The sequence below is a fragment of the Trachypithecus francoisi genome, unplaced genomic scaffold (genome assembly GCF_009764315.1).
Source record: "Trachypithecus francoisi isolate TF-2019V2 unplaced genomic scaffold, Tfra_2.0 Lachesis_group1, whole genome shotgun sequence".
In the NCBI taxonomy this organism is placed as follows: Eukaryota; Metazoa; Chordata; class Mammalia; order Primates; family Cercopithecidae; genus Trachypithecus; species Trachypithecus francoisi.
In genome coordinates, this window is record NW_022681454.1 from 5936980 (window position 1) to 5959773 (window position 22794).

At 47.5% G+C, this 22794-nt stretch overlaps 1 protein-coding gene across 6 annotated transcripts in view; it reads right to left on the reverse strand.

Annotated features, from left to right (window-relative positions):
• The window catches only part of TBC1D14 (TBC1 domain family member 14), a 129828-nt gene that overhangs the window by 67788 nt on the left and 39246 nt on the right, over nt 1–22794 (reverse strand). The window contains exon 1 of one of the 6 annotated variants that reach the window (XM_033213673.1): nt 16651–16818. The exons of the other annotated variants lie outside the window; for them this stretch is intronic. Coding sequence (XP_033069564.1) covers nt 16651–16688 — 38 coding nt within the window. The 5' untranslated portion in view covers nt 16689–16818. Of the gene's footprint in view, nt 1–16650; nt 16819–22794 lie in introns of those variants that run through there. 6 annotated transcript variants of the gene reach the window in all.

Here is a 22794-nt window from a genome sequence, read left to right on the forward strand (position 1 = left end):
GTAAGCTCTCAAAATGTCACTATCATGAAAACAAAGGAAGGCTGAAGAACTGTTTCAGATTAAAAGGACACGAGCCGTGGATCTCCTAACGCAGAGGTTGAGATCCGAGAACGGACAGACTGCCTGCTCAGGTGGGTCCCTGACCCCTGAGTAGCCTAGCTGGGAGACATCCCCCACTAGGGGCAGTCTGACACCCCACACCTCACAGGGTGGCGTCACCCCTGAGAGGAAACTTCCAAAGAAAGAATCAGACAGGTACACTCGCTGTTCAGCATATTCTATCTTCGGCAACCTCTGCTGCTGATACCCAGGCAAACAGGGTCTGGAGTGGACCTCAAGCAATCTCCAACAGACCAACAGACAGTCCTTCTGACTGTCAGACGGAAAACTATCAAACAGGAAGGACACCTATACCAAAACCCCATCCGTACGTCACCATCATCAAAGTCCAGAGACAGATAAAACCACAAAGATGGGGAAGAAGCAGGGCAGAAAAGCTGGAAATTCAAAAAATAAGAGCGCATCTGCCCCTGCAAAGGAGCGCAGCCCATCGCCAGCAACGGATCAAAGCTGGTCAGAGAATGACTTTGACGAGATGAGAGAAGAAGGCTTCACTCCATCAAACCTCTCAGAGCTAAAGGAGGAATTACGTACCCAGCGCAAAGAAACTAAAAATCTTGAAAAAAAAGTGGAAGAATTGACAGCTAGATTAATTAATGCAGAGAAGATCATAAACGAAATGACAGAGATGAAAACCATGACACGAGAAATACGTGACAAATGCACAAGCTTCAGTAACCGACTCGATCAACTGGAAGAAAGAGTATCAGCGATTGAGGATCAAATGAATGAAATGAAGCGAGAAGAGAAACCAAAAGAAAAAAGAAGAAAAAGAAATGAACAAAGCCTGCAAGAAGTATGGGATTATGTAAAAAGACCAAATCTACGTCTGATTGGGGTGCCTGAAAGTGAGGGGGAAAATGGAACCAAGTTGGAAAACACTCTTCAGGATATCATCCAGGAGAACTTCCCCAACCTAGTAGGGCAGGCCAACATTCAAATTCAGGAAATACAGAGAACGCCACAAAGATACTCCTCCAGAAGAGCAACTCCAAGACACATAATTGCCAGATTCACCAAAGTTGAAATGAAGGAAAAAATCTTAAGGGCAGCCAGAGAGAAAGGTCGGGTTACCCACAAAGGGAAGCCCATCAGAATAACAGCAGACCTCTCGGCAGAAACTCTACAAGCCAGAAGAGAGTGGGGGCCAATATTCAACGTTCTTAAAGAAAAGAATTTTCAACCCAGAATTTCATATCCAGCCAAACTAAGTTTCATCAGTGAAGGAGAAATAAAATCCTTTACAGATAAGCAAATGCTTAGAGATTTTGTCACCACCAGGCCTGCCTTACAAGAGACCCTGAAGGAAGCCCTAAACATGGAAAGGAACAGCGGTACCAGCCATTGCAAAAACATGCCAAAATGTAAAGACCATCGAGGCTAGGAAGAAACTGCATCAACTAACGAGCAAAATAACCAGTTAATATCATAATGACAGGATCAAGTTCACACATAACAATATTAACCTTAAATGTCAATGGACTAAATGCTCCAATTAAAAGACACAGACTGGCAAACTGGATCAAGAGTCAAGACCCATCAGTCTGCTGTATTCAGGAGACCCATCTCACATGCAGAGACATACATAGGCTCAAAATAAAGGGATGGAGGAAGATCTACCAAGCAAATGGAGAACAAAAAAAAGCAGGGGTTGCAATCCTAGTCTCTGATAAAACAGACTTTAAACCATCAAAGATCAAAAGAGACAAAGAAGGCCATTACATCATGGTAAAGGGATCAATTCAACAGGAAGAGCTAACTCTCCTAAATATATATGCACCCAATACAGGAGCACCCAGATTCATAAAGCAAGTCCTTAGAGACCTACAAAGAGACTTAGACTCCCATACATAATAATGGGAGACTTCAACACTCCACTGTCAACATTAGACAGATCAACGAGACAGAAAGTTAACAAGGATATCCAGGAATTGAACTCATCTCTGCACCAAGCGGACCTAATAGACATCTATAGAACTCTCCACCCCAAATCAACAGAATATACATTCTTCTCAGCACCACATCGCACTTATTCCAAAATTGACCACATAATTGGAAGTAAAGCACTCCTCAGCAAATGTACAAGAACAGAAATTATAACAAACTGTCTCTCAGACCACAGTGCAATCAAACTAGAACTCAGGACTAAGAAACTCAATCCAAACCGCTCAACTACATGGAAACTGAACAACCTGCTCCTGAATGACTACTGGGTACATAACGAAATGAAAGCAGAAATAAAGATGTTCTTTGAAACCAATGAGAACAAAGATACAACATACCAGAATCTCTGGGACACATTTAAAGCAGTGTGTAGAGGGAAATTTATAGCACTAAATGCCCACAAGAGAAAGCAGGAGAGATCTAAAATTGACACTCTAACATCACAATTAAAAGAACTAGAGAGGCAAGAGCAAACACATTCAAAAGCTAGCAGAAGGCAAGAAATAACTAAGATCAGAGCAGAACTGAAGGAGATAGAGACACAAAAAACCCTCCAAAAAATCAATGAATCCAGGAGTTGGTTTTTTGAAAAGATCAACAAAATTGACAGACCGCTAGCTAGACTAATAAAGAAGAAAAGAGAGAGGAATCAAATAGACGCAATAAAAAATGATAAAGGGGATATCACCACCGACCCCACAGAAATACAAACTACCATCAGAGAATACTATAAACACCTCTACGCAAATCAACTAGAAAATCTAGAAGAAATGGATAATTTCCTGGACACTTACACTCTCCCAAGACTAAACCAGGAAGAAGTTGAATCCCTGAATAGACCAATAGCAGGCTCTGAAATTGAGGCAACAATTAATAGCCTACCCACCAAAAAAAGTCCAGGACCAGATGGATTCACAGCTGAATTCTACCAGAGGTACAAGGTGGAGCTGGTACCATTCCTTCTGAAACTATTTCAATCAATAGAAAAAGAGGGAATCCTCCCTAACTCTTTTTATGAGGCCAACATCATCCTGATACCAAAGCCTGGCAGAGACACAACAAAAAGAGAGAATTTTAGACCAATATCCCTGATGAACATCGATGCAAAAATCCTCAATAAAATACTGGCAAACCGGATTCAGCAGCACATCAAAAAGCTTATCCACCATGATCAAGTGGGCTTCATCCCTGGGATGCAAGGCTGGTTCAACATTCGCAAATCAATCAACGTAATCCAGCATATAAACAGAACCAAAGACAAGAACCACATGATTATCTCAATAGATGCAGAAAAGGCTTTTGACAAAATTCAACAGCCCTTTATGCTAAAAACGCTCAATAAATTTGGTATTGATGGAACGTACCTCAAAATAATAAGAGCTATTTATGACAAACCCACAGCTAATATCATACTGAATGGGCAAAAACTGGAAAAATTCCCTTTGAAAACTGGCACAAGACAGGGATGCCCTCTCTCACCACTCCTATTCAACATAGTGTTGGAAGTTCTGGCTAGGGCAATCAGGCAAGAGAAAGAAATCAAGGGTATCCAGTTAGGAAAAGAAGAAGTCAAATTGTCCCTGTTTGCAGATGACATGATTGTATATTTAGAAAACCCCATTGTCTCAGCCCAAAATCTGCTTAAGCTGATAAGCAACTTCAGCAAAGTCTCAGGATACAAAATTAATGTGCAAAAATCACAAGCATTCTTATACACCAGTAACAGACAAGCAGAGAGCCAAATCAGGAATCAACTTCCATTCACAATTGCTTCAAAGAGAATCAAATACCTAGGAATCCAGCTTACAAGGGATGTAAAGGACCTCTTCAAGGAGAACTACAAACCACTGCTCAGTGAAATCAAAGAGGACACAAACAAATGGAAGAACATACCATGCTCATGGATAGGAAGAATCAATATCGTGAAAATGGCCATACTGCCCAAGGTGATTTATAGATTCAATGCCATCCCCATCAAGCTACCAATGACTTTCTTCACAGAATTGGAAAAAACGGCTTTAAAGTTCATATGGAACCAAAAAAGAGCCCGCATTGCCAAGACAATCCTAAGTCAAAAGGACAAAGCTGGAGGCGTCACGCTACCTGACTTCAAACTATACTACAAGGCTACAGTAACCAAAACAGCATGGTACTGGTACCACAACAGAGATATAGACCAATGGAACAGAACAGAGTCCTCAGAAATAATACCACACATCTACAGCCATCTGATCTTTGACAAACCTGAGAGAAACAAGAAATGGGGAAAGGATTCCCTATTTAATAAATGGTGCTGGGAAAATTGGCTAGCCATAAGTAGAAAGCTGAAACTGGATCCTTTCCTTACCCCTTATACGAAGATTAATTCAAGATGGATTAGAGACTTAAATGTTAGACCTAATACCATAAAAACCCTAGAAGAAAATCTAGGTAGTACCATTCAGGACATAGGCATGGGCAAGGACTTCATGTCTAAAACACCAAAAGCAAAGGCAGCAAAAGCAAAATTGACACATGGGATCTAATTAAACTAAAGAGCTTTTGCACAGCCAAAGAAACTACCATCAGAGTGAACAGGCAACCTACAGAATGGGAAAAAATTTTTGCAACCTACTCATCTGACAAAGGGCTAATATCCAGAATCTACCAAGAACTCAAACAAATATACAAGAAAAAAGCAAACAACCCCATCAAAAAGTGGGGAAAGGATATGAACAGACATTTCTCAAAAGAAGACATCATACAGCCAACAGACACATGAAAAAATGCTCATCATCACTGGCCATCAGAGAAATGCAAATCAAAACCATAATGAGATACCATCTCACACCAGTTAGAATGGCAATCATTAAGAAGTCAGGAAACAACAGGTGTTGGAGAGGATGTGGAGAAATAGGAACACTTTTACACTGTTGGTGGGATTGTAAACTAGTTCAACCATTATGGAAAACAGTATGGCGATTCCTCAAGGATCTAGAACTAGATGTACCATATGACCCAGCCATCCCACTACTGGGTATATACCCAAAGGATTATAAATTACTCTACTACAAAGACACATGCACACGTTTGTTTATTGCGGCACTATTCACAATAGCAAAGACTTGGAATCAACCCAAATGTCCATCTGTGACAGACTGGATTAAGAAAATGTGGCACATATACACCATGGAATACTATGCAGCCATCAAAAAGGATGAGTTTGCGTCCTTTGTAGGGACATGGATGCAGCTGGAAACCATCATTCTTAGCAAACTATCACAAGAAGAGAAACCAAACACCGCATGTTCTCACTCATAGGTGGGAACTGAACAATGAGATCACTTGGACTCGGGAAGGGGAACATCACACACTGGGGCCTATCATGGGGAGGGGGGAGGAGGGAGGGATTGCATTGGGGAGTTATACATGATATAAACGTCATGCACATGTACCCTAGAACTTAAGTATAATAAAAAAAAAAAAAAAAAAAAAAAAGGACACGAAAGAGGGCCAGGCACGGTGACTCATGCTGTAATCCCAGCTACTTGGGAGGCTGAGGCAGGAGAATCACTTGAACTCAGGAGGCGGAGGCTGCCGTGAGCCAGGATCGCACCACTGCACTCTAGCCTGGGAGACAGTGCGAGACTCTATCTCAAAACACAAACAAAAAGATTATTAGGACAACTGATGAAGTTTGATTACAGACTGTGGATTTGACAACAGCATTAGATGAATGTTGTTTCCTCACTTTGACAACTGTTCTGTGGTTACATAAGGGAATGCCCTTGTTCTTAGGAAATATGCTGATATATTTAAGGGTAAACAGACATGGTATCTCAAACTTACTCTTCTAATAGCGCAGGAAAAAATATGCATATATACTATCATATATAAAGAGAAGCAGAACAAACGGAGCCAAATATAGTCGGTAAATCTGCTGCAGAATATATTGGAGTTCCGGGGGTGTTTTGCAATTTTTTAGTAAATTTGAAATTTTATCAAAATAAAGTTACAGAAACTTTCAAAAAAAGAAAACAAATAGTTTCACGGTTTCCTTCCTTTTCTGTGGTAGTTATAATCATTTCGGGAATAGTTTCATAGCTCAAGGCAATTCCTATTTATAAGAAATGGACTTTCACTATGATCACGCCACTGCACTCCAGCCTGGGCGACAGAGCAAGACCTTGTTTGAAAAAAATAAAGAAAAAGAAAATGAACTTTGAACTGTCTGAGATCCAATCCATTGAGCATCTAAGATTTCACCATCAGTGAAGGACTTAAACAATTAAACCAGGTTAAAACTTCAGGCAGTAGAAGATACTAAGAACCTGGCATCCAGAACTTGGGTTCACTAAGGGTGTACATTTTGCTGAAGAGGCATTGTCTGTCTCTGGGAAACTGCAGTCAGGAAGGGGAGGGCACCAGGATTTGGAACAGGCCTCTTTACTCTGGAGGGACAGGAGCTGCAGAGGGTTTAAGGAATGGACAGGAGAATTGCACAGAAGCCGCAGGATGTGGGGATGTGCAGAAAGGAGAAGTCTGGGTGAGCAGCTCCCAGATTCACAGTCTGGAAGGTTGAGCACAAGCTGGAGCGTTATTCACTGAAACGGGCTGGCAGGTGGGCGACTAAGAGGAACAGAAACCATGGTTTTTCAGGTCTCAGCTAACACTGTTATTAGTCTGTACAAAGGTACTGCAGATAAAAATTAATGTCAAAAATCAAAGTTGTGGCTGGGCACAGTGGCTCACGCCTGTAATCCCAGCACTTGGGGAGGTGGATTGCTTGAGCTAGGAGTTTGAGACCAGCCTGGGCAACATGGCAAAACCCGTCTCTATTAAAAATATAGGCCGGGCATGGTTGCTCATGCCTGTAATCCCAGCACTTTGAGAGGCCGAGGCGGGAGGATCACAAGGTCAGGAGATCGAGACCATCCTGGCTAACACGGTGAAACCTTGTCTCTACTAAAAGTACAAAAAATTAGCTGGGTGTGGTGACGGGCGCCTGTAGTCCCAGATACTCAGGAGGCTGAGGCACGAAGAATCACTTGAATCTGGGAGGCAGAGCTTGCAGTGAGCCGAGATCACACTACTGCACTCCAGCCTGGGTGACAGAGTGAGACTCAGTCTCAAAAAAAATCAAAGTTGTATGATTATTTTTAACATAAGAGCTTAGGATCACATGATAAGCCATGACTTTTGAAAAGCTCATAAAAAGCATGTTTTTTTTTTGTTTTTTTTTTTTGTGGGTTAAGAGGCAGAAATGCAACCCTAAAACAAGTCACTACAAGTGAAAAGATGCTGTAGCCTGGGCTCTGGACTGAAAGGATGTCCTCCTTTCTGGTGGGTGAGGCATCAGGAGCCCTGGCGTAGCTGCAGCTGGGCCCGGGAGGCCAAGGGGGAGCCAAGCACCCGCACCTGCTCATCACATGACCAAACACTGCTCTCAGGTCAGGTGCAGTGAGACAACACAGCCGGGCAGGAGCAAGCCTGGGGCATCGCTCTCAGGTCAGGTGCAGTGAGAGGACACAGCCGGCCAGGAGCGAGCCTGGGCACTGCAGAGCCCATCTGCTCTGTCCCTTTAACATCTATGCTGTCTGCCCGACAGGGAGCCCACACTGGTGCTGCTGGTCCGGAGTCCAGCAGTCCCTCAGCGGCTGCTTCATGGGCTGTGTGGCCCAGTGAGTCAGCCCACCTCTTGGCCTTCAGATGCTGAGCACACAGTGGCTATAGCCACCATCTCCGACACTCACAGGAGACAGAACAGAGGGGCTGCTGGCTCCTAGCTTCCTCTTTTCACTATTTCACCTGTCCCATTCCCCCCCCCCACCCCACTACCCACTGCCCCCAGCATTGGAAGTCCTAGCACTTGCCGTTGGGGCATTCTGCAGAGCCCTCCCAGACCAGCTGCCCGCGCCTGGGCTCCCCTGCTTCTGTTTCCAGAGCACAGGGCATTCCCTTCATTCTATGCTTATGGGATGAACTCCATCCCCTCTCCTCTCCACATGTCTTCGCCTTCGGTGCGGTCTCCCGGAGGGCAGGGTAGAGTCACCTCTGCATCCCCAGGATCTACCCAGCACGCAGTAGGTGTCTGCTGGCAAATGGAGCAGCCATTGTGTGTGTGTGCAGGGGAGGCACATGTAGGGCGATGAGGAGGTAGGACTGACATGCAAGGCACAGCGGTCAGGTAAGGAGAGTGCAATCCAGACGAATCAAGGCCCGAGACTGAGAACTCAACAGAGGTAACCTCTCGGCAGGAAGAAGTCCCCCTGGAAAGAAGGGGTAATGGGTGGTGGGGGGCTGGGAGAGAGCAGGTGAGGAGTGGTAGACCACCACAGCCTCCCTGGAGGGGGCTGGGAGCCGGGGGGCGGCCAGCAGGGGGTGAGGGCCATTTGCCAACCCTGCCCGAGAGAACGCTGGATTCCTTTTGTTTTGCATGCCCAGTAAAGGGCCCTTCAGTGGGAAGAAGAAACTCCTTTGTCCTATGGAGCAAAAGCACTCACTCTACTAGCAGCATTAAGGACAAGCAGCTGTTGGCCTCCAAGCTGTCTCAGCTGCCGTGCAGACACAGAGCACTCATTAACCCTGGTGAGACCCACCTGCAGCTGCCGCAACCCCACCACCAAGGCCACGGCAAGTAAACAATCGGTATCTGTAGGTGCCTCCAACCCACACACGGTCAGTGTCACCCGTGCTGTCGCAGCGGGGTTCCCTGAGAGTCCCGGACTCTAGTTCATGAGTCCTGCCCCACACTACCCCGACGTGTACACATGCTCCCGCCACCGTCCGTACCTGTACAGCACCTGGGTGCTGGCATAGCTCACCTCCTACCTAGCCCCTTCATCCAGGTGCAGACTCAGAGCCCTCCTCCTGCAGCAGGTGGGAGAGGAGACCTGAGAACGTCTGCAAAGATAAGGGAACCATTTCTTCTTTCTAAAAGGCTGATATGTCGTGTTAAAAGCCCCATCAATCAGCCTTGGCTCAGATGCGCCTCTGCAGTCAGGAGACCAGAGCAAGACACTCTCTCAGCAGCCCCTGGCCGCGTTCATTCAGACACTGAACAACAGAAACAGGAGTCGAATGTGCTCTAAACCCTCCAGTCCTCCAGGTTAACGCCAGGGCTCCCCACTGCCCAGCCTCCTTGTCCTCCTGCCTGTTTTCGGCTGCACACACCCCACAGACAGATGCCAGTCACGCTCCAGCTGTGCCTGCCTTGCCCCTCCTTCAGGCACCCCACAGGTACAGTTCCACACCAAGCCCTAGACCCCAGCAACACTCTCTACCAGGGCCATCTTCTGTAAGCACAAGTGGACCACGCCAGCCCTGCCACAGATCCCGCCAAGGACTTGCACCTGTTTTTGTGGTCATGGCATCGTGGCTCCAATTGCCTACCTCAGGCCTCCCACACAGGCTGCTCCCTCTGCCCGCAAGTGCCCCCGAGAGAAGACTCAGGATTAAATGAGGGGGTCCAGCTCGGCCATGCACACGCAGCCCCGCCACCAGGCACAGCTCCTCGTGGACTGGGCACTGCAGAGAAATTCTTCCTCAACTCCTTAGCGGGGCCAGCTCGGCTACCCCACGGCACAGAGAGATTTGGGGGGCCACAGTCGACAAGAATGCGGAGTGCCCATCAAAGGGTGCACTGAAAGGTGCTGGCCCCACCAGGATTTGTCCACACAGGCCGCTCAGTGTCATTTTAAAGCCATATGGAGAGCCTGGGAGACACACACCGGGGGCTGTCAGGGATCAGGCCACACCCGGCCATGGGAAGGGACTGCCTGTAAGCCAGAGAGAGGCAGAACCATTTCTGCACAGGGAAAAGGGCCCAGTGCTTCCCTGAGGCATTTCTCCAATGACTTGCAAAGTAATGAGGAAAAGACAGGGGACACCAACAAAGTATGTTACAAATAATGGCATGTCCGTTTTTCTGTGAAGGCAGAGATCCCAGGTCCAGGAGTGCCAGACCCCAGGACACCGCGTCCTGATCATTAGGAGCGAGGTCCACGGCTCACACATTTAACTGGGACAAAACGGACCTTCAGAGCCCCCTTCCCAACAAGAGTAGTCAGGTACGCGCTGGGCACCGATTCTGGCCTCTCTCGGCCTCCTCCACACTGTTACCAGGGTCTTTCACAGGCCTGTGCAGTGCACCCGATTAGGCTGGAAGGGCAACGCCTGAAGAGAGGCAGCAGGGCTGAAAACAGCAAACTGCCTGGAGGCTCCAACAACCCTCACCTTCTGACAACAGGTTGGGGCCTGTGCTGTCCCATACGGCAGCCACTGGACATGCCAAAGGTGCAGCTCCTCATGCTGAAAGATGCTGGCTGACATAAAATATATTATTTTTTAATGTCAGATAAAGTCTGGAAACAATCCAAGAGTTCCTGATACACTCACAGGCAGCTTTCAGGAGGCCGACAAGCATTTTTTTGAAGGGAAAAATGCAGGGTACATAATCATACAAGGCAATGCCAAGTAACACCTGCATCTGCATTTGCCTGTACAGGCACAGATTCTCTGGAAGAACACAGAAACTGCTTATATTCATTGCTTCTGGGGCAGGATATTGGGTAGCAAAAGGCACAGGGTAGGCCACGCATGGTGGCTCACACCTGTTATCCCAGCATTTTGGGAGGCAGAGGTGGGCGGATCACTTGAACTCAGGAGTTTGAGCTCAGCCTGGACAACATGGCAAAACCTTGTCTCTACAAAAAATACAAAAAAAAAAAAAAAAAATAGGCATGGTGATGTGCATCTGTAGTCCCAGCTACTTGGTAGACTAAGGTGGGAAGATCGCTGAGCCCAGGAGGCGGAGGTTGCAGTGAGCTGAGATCGCACCATTGCACTCCAGCCTGGGCAACAGTCAGACTCTGTCTCAAAAAAAAAAAAAAAAAAAGAAGAAGAAAAGGCACAGGTTAGAAAGTCAACTTTTCACCCATATACTGTCTTGTACTTTTTGATTTCTGAGCCATGCAAACATATTGCTGATGAAAAAAAGTTCATAAAAAATTTAAAAGCCACTGCAAAACTAGGTATTTCTGCCATTAGAAAAATGCTTTTGTACCACTCCCACCCCATCCTTCAAATCAGTAAGACTTCATCACACCCCAAAAAAGTACAGGATTTTTCTGTACTAGCAACACAACTTGGCAAGATGGGGCCACTCCTGTTGCATTAGGTAGGAAGTGACAGCAAGCAAAAGGCCAAAGAAGAAATGCAAGTACTCAGTGATGTGCTGCTGGTACCAAAAAACAAGGCCTTTGGAAGAGACATGAAAATGTTTATTCCACAGCCTAAGTACAATCGCCATGCCTACTATGTCTCAAAAACGGATCCTGAGATGGTTCCAGAGAAGGGGCTGCATGGAGAGCTGAGCCCGTGACGCCCCCTTGTTCCCACTCAGCAGCTCTACACGAACCCCTGCCCGCAACATGATTCCCAGAGGCCAAGACCCTGCCGGAAACAGCAACAGCCAGCTGAGAGCCTGGAGGGGGACCACAGCCTTCACACCAGCCCGGGGGAAGGCCCAGCAGGGACCAAGGGCTTCAGAGAAGCAGGCAGAGCTGTGTCTGCCCCTGACTTTACCTCTTGGCAGGCACTGCTTCTGAGCCTCATTTCTACCTCCCAGGATTAAATACGATACAAAGAAAGCCAGGAAAGCACCCAGCACCTGCTGTGAGGCCTGGAACCCTGCATATTCCATTCAGTGACACACACTCTTAAGTACCTATTGTCTCCAAGGCCCAGACTATAAAACAAACAGGTGAGTTAATAAGGCTACCATCCTCAAGAAGCTGACCAATAAACTGGCCAACGAGACGGGTAGGGACACCGTGAGAACCAAGAGGAGTGTCCAGCCTTAGAGGGTGAGAGAAAGAAGATTGAAGGGTGAGAGCATTCCAGTGAAGGGCAGTAAGAAGACTGTTCAAGCCAGGCCCGGTGGCTCATGCCTATAATCCCAGCACTTTGGGAGGCCAAGGTGGGTGAATCGCTTGAGGCCAGGAGTTTGAGAATAGCCTGGGCAACATAGTAAGACCTCATGTCTACAAAATGTGAAGAAAAAAGTTAGCCAGGCGTGGTGGTGCACACCTATGGTCTCAGTTACTTGGGAGGTTGAGGTGAGGGGATTGCTTGAGCCCAGGAGTTAGAAGCTACAGCAAGCTGAGTGAGCTCCCTGCACTCCAGCCTGGGTGACAGAGCGACACCCTCTCTCAAAAAACAAAGCATAGGCCCAGCGCGGTGGCTCAAGCCTGTAATCCCAGCACTTTGGGAGGCTGAGACGGGCGGATCACGAGGTCAGGAGATCGAGACCATCCTGGCTAATACGGTGAAACCCCGTCTCTACTAAAAAAATACAAAAAAAACTAGCCGGGCGCGGTGGCGGGCACCTGTAGTCCCAGCTACTCGGGAGGCTGAGGCAGGAGAATGGCGGGAACCCAGGAGGCGGAGCTTGCAGTGAGCTGAGATCGGGCCACTGCACTCCAGCCTGGGCGACAGAGCGAGACTCCGTCTCAAAAAAAAAAAAAAGGCATAAAAAGATTGTTCAGTAATATCTGTGTGTGTGTGTGTGTGTGTAGGTGGGGGTCACCTGTATCACCCTTACCCCATCACCCACCTCCTAGACCCACTGAAGTCAGGATGCTCCATAACCCGCTCGACCCCCAGTATGAAGCAGGTGAGGCCGCTAGAAAGGTGACTGGCCAAGCAACTGCAGACTCCGGCTATAACTGCAGGTCTGTGTTGCGGGCTGGCCACCTGGAGCAGTCATCTGGAGAGCGACTTGACTCACCCCGACCCACACCTGGCGCTGTGTTCAGCTGCTGAGTGGGACACAGAGCACAGTAAGCAGTGCCATCCCTGGGGAGCTGAGAACCTGGGAGCAGGGTGAGCCTGGCCCAGGCTAAAGGGCTGAGTTATATTTCTAGGCAGCACTATGGGCTTAACCTCCTCAAGAGGGTTGGGGTATCCCAACAACGGGATGATAAAACCAGCCCATAAAAAAAACCCAGCACCCCCCCCCTTTTTTTTTTTTTTTTGAGAGTCTCACTCTGTCACCCAGGCTGGAATGCAGTGGTGTGAACACAGCTCACTGCGGCCTCAACCTCCTGGGCTCAAGCAGTCCTCCCACCTCAGCCTCTCAAGCAGCTGGGACTACAGGCTTATCCCACTATACTCGGCTAATTTTTGTAGAGACAGGTTCTCACCATGTGGCCCAGGCTGGTCTCGAACTCCTGGGCTCAAGCCATCCTCCCGCCTTGGCCTTCTCTCTCTAACTTTCTAAGATAAAACCTAAAAGACATGTTCTCTTCCCAGGAATATAGCAAGAAGTGCCCAATCACCAGCCCAAATTCCTCTGCTGGCAATACCAGAGGAGACCAGTAAGCAAAAGCAAGTGGCGAGCCCTGCATGTGTAAAGGAGAGGAAGCGTGTCCATGACTTCAGAACACAGAAACAGAAGACCTTTACACAGCAAGGAGACGCCATACCAGGCCAGCAACTTTCACCTCCATCTGTCCAAGTATTTCTTGACCTAAATATTTACTTGTTCAAATGTATGTTGACTCTAAGTCAGACACTGTTCCAGGCATGGAGCACCTGCTCCCATGGAATTTACTGTAAACATCACCCACTGCTTGAGCGTGAGATTGGTGATAGCGTTCCAAGGAAAATAGCCTAGACGTTAGGTCAGTTCTCAAGGTCACCCACCTGGGACTCAAACTCAGGCCGTTCCAGGCCTCCCCAGGCAAGTACCGGTGGACCCATGGAGTCTACCTTCCCAGTGCAGGCCACAAGTTTCTTCCCTTTCCTTCCAGTACAAATGAAGAATGGCTGGCCGGCACTACCCTCAAGAGGAACACGCAGCAAGCGATATGGCTCCCAGCACCATGCAACCATGCTCCTGCTCCACTCCCAGACTTTTCCTAAGAAAGGCAAAGCTGTGGGGCGTGGTGGAGGAGACACCAATCAATGGTAAAAAGGCAAATATAACCAAGTAGCCGCAAGCAGCTTACTCGCTGTCCGTCCCACTCCCGGAGCCACCTTTGTTCGCTTCTAGCAAATGCAGCGGTGAGGAACCGCGGCCCTCCTGGTGAGAAGGCCCCCACACCTGAGCCCGGCGACAGACCCGGCACTCCTTCCCTGCCCAGGCAGCTCAGGCACCCATCTGCATCTAGAAAGCCACAAGGTGGGAGGTAACCTTGTGTCACCTGCATTGGCTAAGCAGTGAGGCACGGGAGGCTTTGGGGAGACCGACCAGTGGCTATGCCAGCCCTGCCCTTCCACAGAGAAGCAGCCCCAGGCAAGCAACCCTGGTCCCTGGGCCTCCTTTCATCTGCAATTAGAGATCATGCCAACTTCCTCCTAGGGTCAGGTGAGAGTGAAGGGGGACCAGGCGTATCAGTCATTCCACACACTCCAGGCGCTCAATGGCAGGTCTGTGTAGGTGCGTGTGCAGGTGCCCTCAGCAGGGATGACATGTTGGTAGCCTGTGTTTTCTGTCGACACCATGTTCTACAGTTTGATTTGTTCAATGTTTTTAAACATCACAGAAAAACCTGGGTTTCCAGCTTCTCTTGGAATAGAAGATCTGGCCACAGGAGCCAGAGCTGCTCAGGAGCCTCTGGCCAGGGGTGGTCTGTCCTGTGCAATCCCCTCCACTCTGCCACACTCCACCACACCTGCTACTTCAGCACTTCCATCATCTGTTCGCAGGGGCAGATCTAGGTTTGGAAGGCCTTGAAGCTTACACAGTTTGGGGGATTCTCTTTAAGAAAAAAACTTTATTATGAACACAAAGTACAAGTCGGGGGGCTATGATCTGTCTCCTTCAGCAGAATGTAAAGCTCTTGGAAGTGGGTACCACCTCTTCTAATTACCGCTCTGTCTCTAGTGCCTATGACAGTTCCTGGCACTGAGTAAAACACTCAGATTATTGAATGAAAGCTTTTTTCAATTAATTTTTATAAAGATTACATGAGAATTATTATTGCACTTAACCAAGAGGAAGGTAGGAGGCTGGGAAGACGGGCCCAGACTCGTCCACCTCAGCAACAGAGAGCTGCCACTAGGACTCACGTGTCCGAGGCTGCCACCTGTCCCTGAAGGCAGAGGACAGCAGGGGAGGCAGGAGGCCATCTTCCCTGACCTGGTGGGGCAGGTTCCACAAGCCACAGACACTCATCAGGGCTTGCTCAAAGCCTCTCAAGTCTTAAGAAATAAACCCAAAGTCCCCCTCCCTCAGATACTGTACACTTCAACGCTTGTTTGCACTTCAGCAGCCACTCAGGGCTTCTTGCTCTTTCCCTCCTTTGTCTCATCAACCAAAACTGCTGGCAACTTCGGATTCCAAAGCCATAGGAACCCAGCTGAGCCAGGCAGCCCTCGGCTCCCACAGAGACTGCCTGGCCCAGGAGGGCGTCTCTGCCACCACTTTCTGAATCATAGTTACCTGGGGCAGGGCACTATCAGGTGCCTGCCTAGTGCTGCACCAGGCACCTTCCCTGTGTTTTACATCCTCCTCCCATAACCCTACAAGAAAGGTATTACAGCCGCCACTGTACGGACAGGACACTGAGGCCTGGCGAGGCTAAGACGCTTCCTCCTGAAGGGACATAGCAATCCTGTTATTCACCAAGGGTAGAGAAGGCAAAACCTAAATGCTTCCTCGAAATCCCACTTCCGAGGTATACTTTCCAGATCTCCATCCCCCAAAAACTGACATCGCCACACATATTCACACGGGCCTCTGACTCTCCTTTGAAAATGCAAGGGGAAAGGGCCGGCCCTCTCAACTGTCACAGAGACATGAAAAACAACGCAGCCTCCTTCTAAGCAAACATCCTATGTAAGAAAATCCTATCTCCTCCACAGGAAACATGAAGAAAGAAAGTGAGGTTCCATTACCATGTCAATCACCGTGCTCAAAATTCCTAGTTCCACACACACTCCAAAGTACCCAAGAACTGAAAATACTTGGAGTCACTCTTCTTTCAGAAAATGCTACTCAAGTAGCATCTGATACTAAAAAGTTAACCCCGGCCAGGGACGGCTGCTCACGCCTGTAATCCCAGCACTTTGGGAGGCCAAGGTGGGCAGATCACTTGAGGCCAGGAGTTCAAGACCAGCCTGGCCAACGTGGCAAAACCCCGTCTCTGCTAAAAAAATACAAAAATTAGCCGGGCATAGTGGCGCACGTTTGTAGTCCCAGCTACTCGGGAGGCTGAGGCAGAAGAATTGCGTGAACCTGGGAGGCGGAGGCTGCAGTGAGCCAAGATCATGCCACTGCACTCCAGCCTGGGCAACAGAACCAGACTCTGTCTCAAAAAAAAAGCTAGTCCTTAAAAACAGAATATCCAAGTCAAGGGAGTGCAGGGGGCATGAGATACATATGAGCACAAACACTGGCCCAGGGAGCTCCGGGCACTCAGAGATGCTGCCTGGATAGAAAGGATCAGCTGCATTTCACACGGGGGAGACCCACAGAAACACCTCAGCCCAACCAAGGCCGAGGGTCACATGCTAGCAAAGCTACACACACGGGAAAAAGACCCAGTTTCCAGTTCAGTCTCCAGTTCCACCAGCAAGAAAGGCAAGAAAGCAGCCACAAACCTGTCCGTGAACAGGAGCACAGGGGAGAGGGCCATCATGTTTACTGTGACCTCGCAGCTCCGAGGGGCTGGCCGCAGAAGCACGGACTCTCCCCACACCACGTTCCTGGCACGCCAGGGCCACAGTCCCGGGGAAACACCATGGGTGCGCTTGGAGCCCCACCCCTCGCGTCTGCAAGGTGAAGGCAATTGGACTGAGAAGGCCGGCGGAAAGGCGGGGGTGGCAGGGCGGGCCTCCCCAGTCACAGGGAGGGAGGAGTGCATGCAAAGTCTGGGAAGCAAAGCCTGAGTAACGGGGTTCTCAGGCCTGGGACACGGCTCTGCACCACATGCCGTGGCAGGGCAAGCTTCCAGGCATAAAACCCACCGGGACCTCGGACCTGGAAAAGCGCCAAACACACAGTGCTTCCTGAGCATCTGCGGTGCGCCAGGCACTGTGCCTTGTGAAGCAGTGGCCAGGTCTGCCGGTGGGTCACAAGCACAGAGCCGTGAAATTCATCCAAATGCCTACGCTAGAACCATCGCTCCGATTCCCCTCACTCACTCCAAATGCTGTTGAAGACAAAAACGAAAACCCAGAGCTAACGAACTACCTCATGTGCCCCCCAAACTGATCTATTCTTATGGCTGGGTGTGGTGGCTCACAACTGTAATCCCAGCACTTTGGGAGGCCAAGGTGGGTGGATCTGAGGTCAGAAGTTCAAAACCAGCCTGGTCAAGATGGTGAAACTCCATCTCTATTAAAAATACAAAAATTAGCTGGGCATTGTGGTGAGTGCCTGTAATCCCAACCACTTGGGAGGCTGAGGCAGAGAACTGCCTGAACCCAGAAGGCAGAGGTTGCAGTGAGCCGAGATTGTGCCACTGTACTCCAGCCTGGGCAACAGAGTGAGACTCTGTCTCAAAAAAAAAAAAAAGTTAGCTGGGCGTGATGGTGGGTACCTGTAATCCTATCTACTTGGGAGGCTGAGGCAGGAGAATCACCCGGGAGGCGGAGATTGCAGTGAGCCAAGATCACACCACGGCACTCCAGCCTGGGCAACAGAGTGAGAATCCATCTCAAAAAAAAAAAAAAAAAAAGAAGAAAAGAAAAACCAAAAAACAAAAAAAACGGATCTATTCTAAACCACAAGCATGCACTATGGGTTGGTTCCCCTCGGAACCAATGCCATTCAGTTATATCAACAACTAGCCCCTGCAGAATCATCCTCCTCAAGCCCCCGCCACCATCCTCTTTCTAACAGTCAGCTCCATTGTCCCTTAAAACATGTCTGTGTGTTTGTATGTATGCAAAGGCACCAAAGAAGTCTGCTGAGAGGCACACGGTGAGGAGCAGAAAAGGGAATTTTACTTTTATTTTACGGATGCCTGCACTGTTATTTAAAAAATCGAACAAGCACATATTACTTTTGCAATTGAAAAAACCCTGGACAATCAAGTACAGGAGCTGGCCTGGCAGAGTGGTCCTGAGCACCTAGTCTGTGCCTGGCCCGGGGGACCAGAGGGGATGGAACTGACAAAATCCCTCCCCCGGGCAGCCAACATTCAATGCAGGGAGGGGGCCAATTAATGAATACGATCAAACCCTGTGGTTCTCAAGTGGGGAATCTGGACCAGCAGCGGCATCGCCTGGGCACTGGCTAGAAATACAAACTATGGGGCCCCACACAGACCTACGGAACCATAAACCCCGGGTGGGGCCCAGCAATCTCTGGTTCAACCAGCCCTGCAGTGGCTCCGATGCACGCTTGGATCTGAGAACCACTGTTCTGAACGGCCGCATGCACTCAGAAAGGCGATTCCTGCTGTCCTACTTAACACTTCTCACCAGTTCCCACTATCCAGGGAGTTTCAAACCACATCTGGTCTAGCACATCAGCTATGGGTGGGGCCCAGAGCAGTCACTCCACAAAGGGGCATAACCACAATGACAGCCTATCAGCCGAAGCCTTCCCAGCCCTGCTGCCTCATCACCAGTCTCTTTCCCAAATACAGACCCTGCAGCCTCGTGTTCCCATGCCTCTCCAAATTCTTCCTCAACCCTCAGCAGTCACATTTTATATATTATACCTCAACAACAACAACAACAACAAAATTAAGTCAATAATTTACAAACTCACAAAGAAAACTCCAGGTTGGTGGCCGGGCACAGTGGCTCACGCCTGTAATCCCAGCACTTTGGGAGGCCAAAGAGGGCGGATCATAAGGTCAGGAGATCGAGACGAGCCTGGTCAACACAGTGAAACCCTGTCTCTACTTTAAAAAGACACAAAAAAATTAGCCAGGCACGGTGGCGGGCACCTGTAGTCCCAGCTACTCGAGAGGCTGATGCAGGAGAATGGCATGAACCTGGGAGGCGGAGCTTGCAGTTAGCCGAGATCACGTCACTGCACTCCAGCCTGGGCGACAGAGCAAGATTCCGTCTCAAAAAAAAAAAAAAAAGAAAGAAAGAAAGAAAACTCCAGGTCCCAGATGGCCTTACTGGTGAAGTCTTCCAAACATTAAGGAAGAAATACACACACTCAGAGAACAGACCTTTCACTAGCCCTCTCCCCACTATTCCACCCCCTGGGGAAATGTATTAGATCATTCAACAAATATATTTATTGGCGTGCTCGCTTCGGCAGCACATATACTAAAACAAATATATTTATTGGCATCATCTACTAAGAAACAGACTTATTCAACAAGGACTTTCTGACGTCCCTCTGAGGATCATCTGACATAAAGTTGGTGAGGGAGGGGATGTGAGTGAGTACATGAACACATTTTTTAAAATTCCCTTGTGAAAGTGTTTAATTATCTTTTTAATTTTGTTGTTGTTGTTGTTGTTGTTAATGAAAATGAGGTCTCACTACATTGCCTAGGCTGGACTCCAACTCCTGGGCTCAAAAAATCCTCCCCCATCAGCCTCCGGAAGAGCTGGGATTGCAGGCCACCACACCCAGCTATTATTATGTTTCAGTTCATATACAATAAAATGGACTTTTTTGTGTACAGTTCTATGAGGTTTGTTGTTGTTGTTGTTGCTGTTGTTTATTTATTCATTTTTTTTGAGATGGTGTCTTGCTCTGCCACCCAGGCTGGAGTGCAGTGGTGTGATCCCGGCTCACTGCAACCTCCATCTCTGGGGTTCAAGGGATCCTCCTGCCTCAGCCTCCTGAGTAGCTGTGATTACAGGCACTTGCCACTACGCCCCACTAAATTTTGTATTTTTAGTAGAGATGGGGGGTTTCACCACGTTGGCCAGGCTGGTCTCAAACTCCAGACCTCAGCTGATCCGCCCGCATCGGCCTCCCAAAGTGCTGGGATTACAGGCATGAGCCACTGCGCCCGGTCAGTTCTATGAGTTTTAACATATTGGTAGGTTCACATAATCTCCAGAGAAAAATGATATAGCAACTGTCTGAGAAAACAGAAAGTAGAACTCTCCCAACCCATTTTATAAGGCCAGCATAATTTTGATATCAAAACCAAAAGGAAAATTACAGCCTACACCCTTATAAAGTCCCAAGCAAAATATGCAAATCAAATCAATGATACATGTAAAGTATAATATATTATGAATAAGTTGGGATTATTCTAAGAATGCAAAGTTAATTTTACATTAGAAAAACACATTATTTACCATGTAAAGGAGAAAACATGTAACTATCAATAGATGCAGGAAAAAAGCATTTAATAAAATACAACAGACATAATTTTTTTAAAACACCTTTACTAGGACTAAAAGGAAACTTCCTTAATCTAATAAAGAGTACAGTATCTGATAAAAGGTATCCTACGGCAAACATCGCACTTAACAAGGAAATAATGATAGCTTTCCCAGAGACCAAGACCCAGACTAGGATTTCTGCCAGCCCCACTTCAATTCAGCACTAAATGGGAGAGCCTGGCCATACAATAAGACAAGAAAACAAAATGAAAGGTGTAAGAGTTGAAAGAAATAAACTCGTTCACAGACAGGACGATTTTCTACAGAGAGGATCCAAATGAACTACAGATAAGCTATTAGCATTAGTAACTGAAGTTAGCAAGGCCTATACACAAAAATTCACTGCATTAGCCATAAAAAATAATGAGTTCACGTCCTTTGCAGGGACATGGATGAAGCTGGAATTCATCATTCTCAGCAAACTAACACAGGAACAGAAAACCAAACACCTCATGGTCTCACTCATACCGGGGAGTTGAACAATGAGAACACATGGACACAGGGAGGGGAACATCACACAACAGGGCCTGTTGTGGGGGGAGCACGGGCAGAGGGAGCATTAGGACAAATGCCTAATGCATGCGGGGCTTGAAACCTAGATAACAGGTTGATACGTGCAGCAAACATCCATGGCACATGCATACCTATGTTAACAAACCTGCATGTTCTGCACATGTATCCTAGAACTTAAAGTAAAATAAAAAATAAAAAATTCACTGCATTTACAACAAACACTACCCAACCAGTCAAATCTACATTTCGTAAAACCATCCCAAAATAACAGTATATAGGAATAAATTTAATGAAAGAAACATAGACCTTTACATTAAAAAAAAAGAAAAAACTATGAAATGTAGAGAAATGAAAGAAAACCTACATAGAGGGAAGAACATACCATAATCAAGAATTCAAATTTTTTGTTTTGTTTTGAGACTTGCTCTGTCACCCAGGCTGGAGTGCAGTAGCATGATCTCAGCTCACTGCAAGCCCGCCTCATGGGTTCAAGTGATTCTCCTGCCTCAGCCTCCCAAGTAGCTGGGATTACAGGCGCCTGCTACCACATCCAGCTAATTTTTGTATTTTTAATAGAGATGAAGTTTTGCCATGTTGGCCAGGCTGGTCTCCAACTCCTGACCTCAGGTGATACGCCCGCCTCGGCTTCCCAAAGTACTGGGATTATAGGCGTGAGCCACCGTGCCCAGCCAAGAATTAGAAGTCTTCATGTAATAAATATTGATCTATAAATTCAATGCAATCCCAAACCAACCCTTCTTTGTACAGTCTGCCAAACTGATTCTAAAATCTATATGGAAATGAAAAAGACCAAGACTAACCGAGACAACCTTCCAGAACAAAATAGAAGGGCTTACTCAAGCCATCAAAACCTACTCCATAGCTCTAATAATTAAAAGAATGTGGGTGAAATTAGTAAGTAGATACACAGAACAATGCAATACCTATGGTCACGTGCCTTAGTTCAGAGGTTCGGTGGCAAGGATGGCCTTTACAATACATAAACCTTAACTGCTCCCTCACACCATACGTAAGATTCATTCCAGGTGAATCAACGCTCTAGTTGGTAATGGCAAAACAATAAAACTTCTAAAAGGTTACATAGTACTTCTTAATCAGGACACAAAGAAGTGCTAACCATAAAAAAAGATTAAGAAATTCTGTTCATTCGGAAAATAAAACAAAAAGCATGAAGAGAATGAAAGGGTAAGCAGAAGATTATTTGCAGTATGCATGCCTGACAAAAGACTGTTATCCCAAATATATAAAATACACCTACAAATCAGTAAGACAATCCCAAATAGGCACTTCACAAAAGATGATTCCAAATGCACAAGATATGAAGAGGTTCATCATCTCATTAGTCATCAGGGAGATGCAATTTTTTTTTTTTTTTTTTTAGACAGAGTCTCGCTCTGTTGCCCTGGCTGGAGTGCAGTGGCAAGATCTCAGCTCACTGCAACCACCACCTCCCAGGTTCAAGCAATTTTCCTGCCTCAGCCTCCCGAGTAGCCTGGATTATAGTTGTGCGCCACCACACCCGGCTAATTTTTTGTATTTTTAGTAGAGACGGGGTTTCACCATGTTGGCCAGGTGATCCACCTGCCTTGGCCTCCCAAAAGTGCAGGGATTACCGGTGTCAGCCACCACGCCAGGCCAGGAGATGCAAATTAAAACCAAGATACCCCCTACCTTGTCACCAGAATAACAAAAAGAAAAATAAACGGACAATACCAGCTTTTGGAAGGATCAAGAGAAGCCGGCATCACCACACACCATGAATGGGACCCACGGGAGACCCGCCTGTCCCACCCCAGGCACACGCACGCCAGTGACATCCGTGAGAACACCGTAATGAGCATTATCTGTAACCATCGGACCCTGAACAAATCCAACCTCCACACACAGGAGAACAAA